Genomic DNA, 11,548 nt, shown 5'->3' with positions numbered 1-11,548 from the left:
AACAAAAGCATGAATTATAAGAAAGAATTACACTTTGTAATTTGAATACTTTTGAAAGTAAACAAAACATAAGGGATAAAATTTTCAAGAAACATGAAAGGGGCTGAGTTCTAATACTGACCAAGACTGCTGCTTGATCACATCCTGAAAAGGCAAAATACTGAGTGTGTGACTAAAAACATGTTTCACAACGTGTTTCTCAAGCTCAGATTCAGGGGTTCTCAAACTCAAAAGTCACCCTGTCCCAGATTAAATCAGATTATTAAATACCCATTTTAGTTATTAGCACAGAATCATGGAGCAACCTCAATTAAGGGAACCATTTATGGCTATTTTAGTCCACCAGGATGCAGGATACAACTAGGATTGTCCAGATCAGAGGGCCTGCTCTCATTTTTTGATAACTTATTGACCATGTTAGATCCTCATAAACTCTAATACTGAATGGGACCCAATCTCCTTATATCCAGGCAGAGTAGAGGGGTCAGAATCAAATGTAATTTTATTTAGAAACAGAAAAGGGCTAGTTAATCTTGTACATCTATATTTATTGATGGAAACTCATACCTACTGTGTGGGGGACCATAGTGGCTACTGCTAGGGAGTCATGGCAGTACTTACCCACATTTAGGTCTGGCTGCCCTAGTATCACAGCCAATCAATTTGTTTTGAAACAAAAATCTTGAGCCTATTAAGCAACTGGTAATATAAATGGGTGTGGGTCCTTTAAAGTGACTTTTAATTTAAGCAGTGTATTGTGATGATGCTGACCAGCATAATTCTATATACTGATTTTTAATCCTTAGTTATTAAGTAGGTGACAAAAGGAAAAAAGAAAAGTGAAGTCTTGTTAGAGTTTATGGATGATTAATTTCTCTGTCATGCCTACAAGAATTTCCAGAAAGGGAAGAACATGAGAGGTAGATTTCTAGACAATTATTCTTGAACTATGCATTTAAAAAAAAAAAAAGGAAAAGGAAATATCAAAATATTTTAAAACTTACATTTTTTTCTGGAGAAGAAGGTACATGCAAAATAAAACCTAGTTGGTGGAAGATTAGATATGGATGTTAAAATTAGAGAGGAATTAAAACTCCTACATTTTCCAGGATTGGTTACTACTGACAAAGCTTAACAGTGAAACTGGAGAGAAGCCATTAAAAATGTGAATTGGCATGAAGATTTCTGGGGGAAATGTTGACCTTGAAGCTGCTATGGATATCAAGAAGGTGATGTCCAATAGTAGTGGAGAACTGAGTCGAGGATCAAGGTGGCAGATGTTCCCTCACCTTGTTTGGGAAAGTAAGTAGAGGCAGGAATCCCATATTGACACAAGGGTGGGTGGTGGTGTGAGAAAGTATGGCAAACTAGAAAGAATCTTGTACAGTTTCAGGGGATCTGATTCACTGAGTGGTCTCACTTCCTCTTTTATTTTATTTTATTTTATTTTATTTTATTTTATTTTATTTTAATTTTATTATATTTTATTTTATTATTTTATTTTAGAGTCTAGTTTAGAAGTTCTCAACTGGATTTACATGGAACCTTGATGTCTGTAGAGAAAATGTAGGTATTCATGAATCCTATCTTGGCTTCTATTTAAGTTACTTCCTTTAAAAATATCTATTTCATTTATGACTGGCCTCACGAGATTACCTTTGGGAGGAAAAACATGTTCCATTTTTTAAGTAAACAACAGCAATGAAAAGTTTGAAAATCTCAGACCCAGATGCCGTTCAGGTCCCCACCAGCTCTAACATCCTGTGAGCCATTGTTCTGATTTCTATCTACTTAGAACATGGTCAGTCTAATGAGATGCTTCACTCTAACTTGGGAGGAAGATCACTTATCCAATTCAGAAAAGCTTCTAGAGAGCATTTCATTGTATTACACATATTTCAAACATTGGTGAAGCATTGATATATGGGTGAGGTGTAAATATTCAAATTTCACAATGGCATTTGCTAATATTATACAACTCTACCTGAGGGAAAGAGATGGTATTGGAAAATAAATAGTATGAGTGATAGAGACACTCCTTAAAAAGTTAGAAACAAATGCAGTGAGTGCTGTGAGATCATAAGATCTGAAATTAGAAGATCCAGTTTTGGTCAAGATCCTATCACTCAGTAGCTGTGTGCTTTGGAAATTTGCTTAACTCCTCTAATCTTTGAGTTTGTCCTTTGGGAATTTACTCCATTTTAACTCTATCTTCTGGAAAGCTGATGTGAGGACCATATGAGATAATAGGGATACATTTCTAAGTAATTGGAAATCATTGGGCCTGTATTATACAGACTGATTCATTTGCCTCTCAGCATAACCATATGGCTTGTTGCAGTTTAGGTTCTTACAAGGGTATTTCTTGGATCACATGATCTCACACATCTAGAGGAAATAATGAACAACATAAACAGACCTAGAGAAAGAGAAGCAGCAATCAGACTCTCAAACCTCAGAGGAGCCGAAACCGGTTTGGCTCAGTGGATAGAGCATCAGCTTGCGGCTGAAAGGTCCCGGGTTCGATTCCGGTCAGGGGCATGTACATTGGTTGCAGGCACACCCAGTGGGGGGTGTGCAAGAGACAGCTGGTCGATGTTTCTCTCTCATTGACGTTTCTAACTCTCTATCCCTCTCAATTCCCCTCTGTGTAAAATCAATAAAATATATTAAAAAAAAAAAAAAACTCAGAGGGAAATAAGGGAGGATGGAGGTAAGGGGAAGAGATCAACCAAAGGACTTGTGTGCATACATATGGGCCTAGCCAGTGGCCATGGACAATGGGGGTTGGGGGGGCATATCTAGGGAGGGGTTTGGGATGGGAATGGGGGAATAAGGAAAATTATGTGATTCCATAATCAATAAAATAAAAAATTAAATAAATAAATAAATAAACAAATAAATAAGTAAAAATAAAAAATGTGATTATGTGGATATACATATACATATATATGTATATGTATATATACATATATTCATAGGATTGTGTTAAATAGAATATCATACTTATAATCTTAAGAGGCATGAGAAAGAATGCTAAAAATCAGATTATTCAATGCCAATTTTAGTTATTGAAGTAGCATATCTATAAAGGAAAAACATATTTTAGGAGAGAAGTTAAGGCCTAGGATTTTGTAGAACTAGCTGTCCTGATCATGAACTCTGTGACTAAGTAGAATGCATTTTTTAAATATATTTTTATTGTTTCAGAAAGGAAGGAAGAGGAAGAGAGAGTAAGAAACATCAATGATGATAGAGAATCATTGATCGGCTGCCTCTTGCATGCTCTCTATGGAGGGGTTGAGCCTGCAACCAGGGCTTGTGCCCTTGACTGGAATTGAACCCAGTACCCTTTAGGCTAACTCTCTATCCACTGAGCCAAGCCAGCTAGGGCTAAACAGAATACATTTAATCTTTCTGATCCATAAAATTCATCAGTTTATTTTAATAATTTAACAAACTTTCATGCAATATTGTAAAGTTCTTCATACTCTAAAAAATCAAGGTATTATAATGCTATCTATTCCTGTTGCTACTATTGTACATTTTAAAGAAATGTTGCTTTAAACTTTCTATTTCAACTTTCAAGTTTAATCTTTTAAATGGTTTATTTAAGTATAATTAAGTTTTATTAGTTTCAGGCGTATAACATAGTGATTTGACATTTTTATACCTTACAATGTGGTCACCGCACTAATTCCAGTAGTAATTCATCGTCTACCAAACTTATACTCTTTACATGTCACTTTAATTTTTATTTCTCCTTTCTACACCTATGATATTTGTTCTCAAATATAGTCATGCCATTGTATTTGCTGAGAAATCAAAAGATTATTATGTAAAACACCTTTGGTAGATGAGTTTCAGGGCGTAACTGTTCCTGTCTATAAATCAGGATAATAAGGAAGCTTTCCTTGACAAATGAAAAAAATACCCTAGCTTGGGTAAACAGTCAATCATCATTGAAAAGGTCAATTTTTAATGAAGGTGGGACCCTGCATTGCATATGTGCACTATATATACACACGAGTGTGTTAGGCAGGTTGTTTTTTCCTGTCTCTCTTTCTTTACTTGTTGCCTCCAAACAGCATTTCCCTAGCACCCTCGTTCACCACCATGATGAAGACCATCACTGCTTTTGCCGTTCTTGCTCTAGCAGCCACTACATGGGCTGTCTCTCCACCTGGTGAGTTACGAATCCTTTTAAATGTTTGTGCAATATATTCAGCCCTTACTAATAGTAGAATGGTGGAGTTAGAAGAAAATTTAGAAAGTATCTCTTTGGATTGATCTGATTAACAAAGTGGGAGAAGGGTTGGATCTTCAGAAAAAGGAAGAGAGATGGAGAAGATTAAAAAGATTGTAGGCTCTTCACCCAGTTCCAGATCAGGATGCCTCAGGATTCTGACTTGCCCTTTCAGAAACCAGTCGTGAAATTTTGAGACCATAATCCAGCCTTGCCCTGGGTATGCCCACAAGAACTCATAGCTTTTCTTCCAAAGAGATTTCCCCATGGTTTCCCCTCCAGAGATTACATGCATCTCTGTCTCCACCATGACTTTGGCCCTGAGCAAAGAAGTGACCACTCTTAGGTCTGGCCTGGGCAAGGGATGTTGGGAAATGGTGTCTGAGAAAGAAAGGAGCATTTATCTGAGGTATCACTTATCTGTGCCGGTACTCAGACATTTAAAGCAGTTGCCAGCAAAAGGCTACTATGAGCTGGCAGGATCATGGCAGCCAATTTCATCTGACCTTATATTGGTATATTTATGACTGCAGGGGAAATTATGCCACACAAACAGTTACAGTTGCAATTCACACAGCAATTTATTATCCTTTTATTATTGCAGTGGGCACAAAATTTATCAGCACACAGTACACTGTTACTCACAAATTTCCTGGTGCCATGGGTACAGGCTTACAGGGAGCTCCCAAAGAGTGGCAGCAGTGGCGCCTTCTCTGGCTGGCTGGTCAGCTCAAGAAGGAAGTTTCAGTTTCAGGGCAGTGTTCCCTTCAGAAATCCCTACGTACAGCATGGATCCATCTGAGACCCCACCTTTCCTCTGTCTTCTGGAATGGAGCAAAGCAGGTGGGGAAGGGGCCTGCACCCAAACTCAAACTCAAGGCAATCAGCGATGATAAACTTCCAGTGATCGGAGCCACCTGTGTACCACAGGGATCAAAGCGATCAGTAACCACCAGGTGTCCAGGGATCAAGCCATGATCAACATGAATGGTATTTGGGGACCCTTTAAATAGCCTGAAGTACCCACGGCAGTCCAGAGGGGATTTTGGTAAACAAAATGCATAACAAGATCTCAAGTGTAACATAGTTCCAATGGGCATATTAGTGGACAAACTTGTGAACACTCTCGGGAGAGAGAGGAGTATCCATTGTCAGACATGGTCATCATGACGAGTCACTCTAAGTCAGTAATTGAAGTTCAAATCCTTGTCAATAGAATACACACACTTCAGGGCAATGGGGAATGTGTCCTTAATAATATCACACTAAGTTTCAGGGAAGTTAACTCAAACGTTTTAAAACCCTTTTAACGTTATTTTTGGCATTTTAAAATATTTCTATATATTTACTACAACAAGTGGTTTTAGTTTACTGTGAACAATGAATCCAGTTTTGCATTTCTAACCATGGAATTTGCTTTCTCCAATTCCTTCTCTCCAATTACATCGCCTTCCCCTCTCTTTTGGTGATCAAGCAATTGGGACAGCGGTGAGTACTGCCTTCGCCGTGTGGTCTTTGCACAAACGAAATCAGAGCTAATGTGCAAATGAGCTAGGGAAGTAGCTAAACTGGCTCACAGTAAGCTAAAATAATTCCTCAGCGGCTAATACTATTCCTACTCCTCTCTTCCTGGTGGTGTTTCTTTCTTAAAAGATTGCAAAAGGAGTCTCCTTGCAAAAGGGGAGTGACAGATAAAGTAAATTTTACTTTTTGGTAGCATTTTAAACTTTTTTGATTATTTTTTCACATTAATTATGCCTTTGGACTTGCATTATAACTCTAAAAGGAGAGATTAATGCTTCCTTCTTAAAAAGCCAATTATTTGTGGGGGGTTTTATTCTTCTATGTTGCCCTGACTAGAGATTGAGCCTGCAACTTTTTTTTTTATCAGGATGATGCTCTAATCAACTGAGCTACCTGGCCAGGGCTTACACAGCCAATTCTATTTTACTTAAGGATGTTCTAGGTCTGATCAGTTTTTGTAGTGCAGCCCTAGTCCAATAGAATATTTTCTGGACACTCTTTCCACTCTCTACTTTCCATTTCGATACGAGAATGACTAGAGAATTGAAGAAAGAGAATGCAGGACATTATTTTTCTTCTGATTACAGGTGGATTGCTCCAAATACCTGGGCCAGAGCAAAGGCGGAAGGGGGTTTCCATGCACAAGGGAGCTTAAACCAATATGTGGCATCGATCAGAGAGCTTACTCCAATGAATGCATGTATTGTATGATGAAAAAGTAAGTATGGTATTCAATTTGGAGCTCAGCCCCAGCCCCTTTAAAGATCACAAAACCCACATTGGCAGGAATCTGCTTGGTTGCTAAACACAGGGTTTGACAAATCCTACCTTTTGTCCATTCTCTTTGGGCATTGCTTTGTTAAAATTTTAAAAAATTAGCTATATCTCTAAGGAACTCAGAAGATAGCTTTCTCTATGTAGGCTGTTACCCATGGACACGATACACCAGAGGAAATTCATGTTACTTCTCATGGTTGCCTGGAAAAGTCTGGGGAAGAGAGTGAAAGTACAAATGAGCAGTGGGAACCAGTTGGAATTCCCACTGCCACAAGTTCAATATTAACTCCTCACTGGAAACAACCTCTAAGCTTCTAGGGGAAGGGTTGTTACCAGCCTTTCCAGCAATTTTAATTCACTAATTTATGATTAGTTGTTAAAATAATGGGCTTTGAAATCAGACATATGGATTAGAAAGCAAATTGCATTTAGTTAATCTGTAACACTAGGTAAATACCAATCCACTAAACACTTCAATATTCTCTTCTGTAAGATATAAATTATAATAGTGTTTAGAATTTACTGTGAATTTCAGTCGTTAGCTAAGCAGCAGACATGGAGTGAATACACATAGAAATGAGCTCTACTTTCTTTCATGATTTTCTTCCTTATTTTCTCTCATTTTCTAACCCTTCTGAAATGTACAGTCAAGTGTAATAGCAATTGTTATTCAGTATATAATATTTAGGATATGCAAACTCATACACTACTACAACAATAGGAGTTTAAAGACTGGGAGATTTTATGGATTATATTATCTCATATCTCATATCCTCTTTAAAGAAGTCAGGAATCTAACTCGGAAAGGAGAAATAACTGTAACAAAATTACTCACACTAGTGTCAGAAATGGATTTGAGCATTTTTTATTAACTGCAAAAATATTTTCACACTATACTATTCCTTTGATTTTTATCTGAATATTCATGAACTATTTTTTAATAGTCCTTTTAGTGCTGATCTTATTTTATTATGTTTTTATTTGATGGATGTTTTATTACCGAACAAAGATATTAATGGTCAATGTTAGTCAACTGGAGTAGAATATTAACTAGAACCCCTCATTCTAGGTCCCAGTCGGACAACACAGAATGACATATGACTGTATTTTATTCTGTAGATTATGAAATATCAAGTAACTGCTTTACCCAATAGATAAATTTTCTCTTTCAGAGAAGAAGGAATTCCACTCAGAAAACTTCATGATGGGAGTTGTGTAAGTATATTCAGAAATTTTATTTGTTCTTAATATAAAATGTTACACTAATTCCTCATTTTCATATGGGAAAAACTATTTTAAGATATGTCATTTAGAAATTATCTCTACCATGTATGGTCATAGGTAAGACCTTTGGTCAGCCTAAACAGATGTCCTGAAGTATAGTTAAAATATTTACCCAGAAAAGGATTTCGGAAACTTTACTCATAACCCTTAATTGGGACAGGCTGGTATACATGTGCTTCTTTTCTTTTCTTTTTTATATATTTTTATTGATTTCAGAAAGGAAGGGAGAGGGAGAGAGAGATAAAAACATCAATGATGAGATTGAACCTGCAACCTGGGCATGTGTCCTGACTGGGAATCGAACTGTGACCTCCAGGTTTATAGGTCAACACTCAACCACTGAGCCATGCTGGTTGGGCCACATGCTTATTTTCTAACCCTGCAACTTATTAGCAGATTAAGAGAAGGAGTTCATGGGAATTAGGGATTCAAGATTATTCTCATAACAGTAAAGAAAGTTATTTTGTAAAGGCACAAAAAATTCAAAAGAAATATAGAGATAATTTAGCGGATTAAATTATATGACTGGGATGTCAATAGAATAAGATAGGAGAACTGTTAACATGTATAAGACAGTTCAATTTAAAAAAGGGTACCTAGCCCAATTCCATGGGTGGGAGAGAGAAATGACATCATGAAACTTATAAAAGTCAGTGACCTGACTTGAAAGGAGAAACAGGAGCTGGGTTGAGGGGCAAAGTGGGTAAGATCATGTAAGAGGAAAAGCACCATAAACAAAGTCACAGGGACTTTCAGGAGCAGGAGACACTCAGGGAATTGAGTCCTTAAATGGCCTACAGAGCAGATAAGAATGGAGAGATAAGCACAGGTTCTGAGGGGACTTTCTGCTGATGTGAAAGTCAGTTAATTATTTGAAGAACAAGGTCTACTTTCATTTGTAAAAAAAAGAAGAAGAAGAAGAAAGAAAGAAAAATCACTACATCAATGTAGAGGAGGACTGATATCCCCAATAAAGCATGGAGGCTGGGAATACATTAACAGATCATTGCAAATGTGTAGGCAGGACCTATTGAGGGCCAAGTTAAAGTTAATGACAGTCTGGTAAGGAGAGGTCTAGTTTGGAAATGAAGTACAAGATAGAATCTATAGGATGTATTTGTCACTCAAATGTAGAGGAGTGAGAGGGAAGCCTTGAATCAGAACTGAGCTATCCCTTGCTGTGATGATCGTCCCACCAGTGTTAGGTCAGGTTATATAAACTTTGGAAAATGTTGTTTTGCATATGGAATTCTGAACTAAATAATCCTTCAAGGTCTTTCAAAAATTAATTTTCTATGATTTAATAATCTGAAATTGTTCTTTCTTTTCTTTCTTTTTTTTTTGGACATGGACAGGTTGAATGCACTGGTTACTCTAATGCATGCACCATGGAATATGTACCTCACTGTGGAAGTGATGGACAATCATATGCCAACAAATGTTTGTTTTGCAACGGTGTTGCGTAAGTGCTGAATTCAATATATTATTTGCAGAAGCAGCCTTTCTCAGAGAGCCAGAAACCATCTTGGCTACTGAATAAGCTAGATGCTGCTATGTAGCATAAGAGTGAGATGGTTCACTGATAATCACAATGTTTTATAAAAAGAAGAGAGGAAGAGAGGGAAAAAGTGGATAGTAGGAAGAAATGAAAGCTAGAAAATGAGAGACTTCTTACAGTATTTTTAAATTACAGACAAAAGAAAAATTCACAGAATTTTTGGCGGGAGGAGGTTCTTGACACTGGTTTTTACTAGCACATTGAATATTTTTTAGTTCACCCTGCTTAAGCTTAGTGGCTAATTGCTCATCTTTCATGCTGTGTACTCATTTGACTGGATTGATCTAAAAACATGAAACTTTAAATTTAAGATTTCCAAAACCTTTCTTTTAAGAAATGATTTCTTTTTAGGAAGAGCCGTGGTGAACTTTATTTGAGAAAATTTGGATCATGCGAGTCTCCCTGATGCTCAAGCTCAGCAAGTTTCCCTTAGCAGATTCCACACAGAGACCCTTTTCCTGGGATGCTGTGGGGGCAAATATATGAATTTAATTCTTCAATAAAAGAATCTCAGCAGAAAACTGTCTGGCTTGTCTCCATGTATGTGATTCTTGCCTTGAGGAGAGTACCTGTGGTTGTTTTCCTGAACTATAAATCACATGAAAATATTTCTTCTATTCCTACTAAAACTGGGAATGAGAGAGGTTATAGACTTGCTTGTGAATAAGGAATATGCTCATGGCATCTCATTTTAAAACAACTCAGAAGTAAATGTGTCAAAGGGTGGATCTGACCATAGTCTTATATCATCTTTTGCTACACCAGTGAAAAGTGGAAAATTCAGGTTTGGAGAAAGATAGAGTGAGAACACACAATACCTAAACTAATCAGAACAGACTAGGAGTAACATTACTTTAGGCACCACCATTTAAAGGGAACTGAGTCATGTATGGGCATCTGCAAAATATCAAGAAAATGTCACCGTACATTTCTAAGTGAAAAAAGCAGAAAACAATATATACTACAAAAATGTGGTTGAATATGACAACAGGAACATGTACATGTGCTCATGAGTGTGGTATTGTCTTCCCTATAGCAGCCTTTCCAATCCTAGAGAATTATGCATTTAGATTCCAGAGCTTGATCAAGAAACACATTGAACTGGAATGGTATCATTCAATATATACTTAATAGTTATTTTGGGGTTTTAAGATTTCACATCTTCATTTTTCCCCCCTATTTTCTAATGTTAACATTTACTCCTTGATATAAGAACAATTGTTCTTTACAAAAAAGAATATAGAGGCAGAAAGTTCAGGTAACAGGAAGAAACTCAGGTATGATAATATCTCTTCCCTGTTGCACAACTGCAAAGATACTGGACTGATAGAGGAATAAAGCTGGACCCACTGCCAAGGACATCCATCACCTCATCCATCGCTGCAACCCCCTCTGTTCCTCAGCTGCTTTCATGTTTGTTTTGCCTTCTGGCAGAAGGTATTCATTAGCATTGTGGAACATGATATGCTCTTTCTACTGTGTTATTTCATACTGTTTCCTCATGCTGTTGCCTCTTTGGATCTTTGGAATACCTGCCAAAGGCTATTCAGCCTACCCCCCAAGTCTTCCAGACAGCTTCATGCTTTCTTTACCAATGCCCCCTGCTGAGGTTTGATGTTGATGGCTCTGAATGTTGGACCTCCCAAGGTCTGCTCAGCCTAGCACACAACGCCTCAGTGCCTTCCTTCCACACAGCTACTCTATCCCCTCCTGAGGCCCTAACACGTACTCCTTAAATGAGTTACCAGCCATAAAAGCTGGTCACATCTTCCTTCCTTTTCTTTCTAAGGTGGGTCAACTAGGCCATATGCTGAGGACAAGTGAGCATCTGGCATTGTGCATTCGTACAGTTGGATCTTCCACTGTTTCTGCTTCGTTCCTGCAGGAATCCAGGGAAGGCCTGAGGAAGAGATGGGGAGTACTTAAAAAGACAGTGTCCCAGATGCTATCAGGAACAGGCACATCCAACCATTCTGGGCTGTGGAGTATTGAGGAGACCTTTCATGTCTCACCACAGCATAGCAGCAAAGAGTTTATGTGCATTTTCCTATTGACATATGCTTTAGAATAGAAAAAAAAAAAAAAGAAGAAGAAGAAGAAAAAAGGCCTAAAGGGCATAGGGAGGACCAGACACTTTTGCAGGGTTAGAAAAATGGGGA

At 37.6% G+C, this 11,548-nt stretch overlaps 1 protein-coding gene across 1 annotated transcript; it reads left to right on the top strand.

Moving 5' to 3' along the window:
* Positions 1–4,023: 4,023 nt before the first annotated feature.
* Positions 4,024–9,906, top strand: LOC118711390 (double-headed protease inhibitor, submandibular gland-like). Its single transcript, XM_036424425.2, has 6 exons — positions 4,024–4,186; positions 5,721–5,734; positions 6,358–6,488; positions 7,720–7,762; positions 9,187–9,293; positions 9,741–9,906. The coding sequence occupies exons 1-6, from the start codon at positions 4,117–4,119 to the stop codon at positions 9,793–9,795; spliced, it is 420 nt and encodes a 139-aa protein (XP_036280318.1). The 5' UTR covers positions 4,024–4,116; the 3' UTR covers positions 9,796–9,906.
* Positions 9,907–11,548: the final 1,642 nt, after the last annotated feature.

This window comes from Pipistrellus kuhlii, unplaced genomic scaffold (assembly GCF_014108245.1).
Source record: "Pipistrellus kuhlii isolate mPipKuh1 unplaced genomic scaffold, mPipKuh1.p scaffold_m20_p_8, whole genome shotgun sequence".
In the NCBI taxonomy this organism is placed as follows: Eukaryota; Metazoa; Chordata; class Mammalia; order Chiroptera; family Vespertilionidae; genus Pipistrellus; species Pipistrellus kuhlii.
This window is presented reverse-complemented; position numbering and strand designations above follow the sequence as displayed.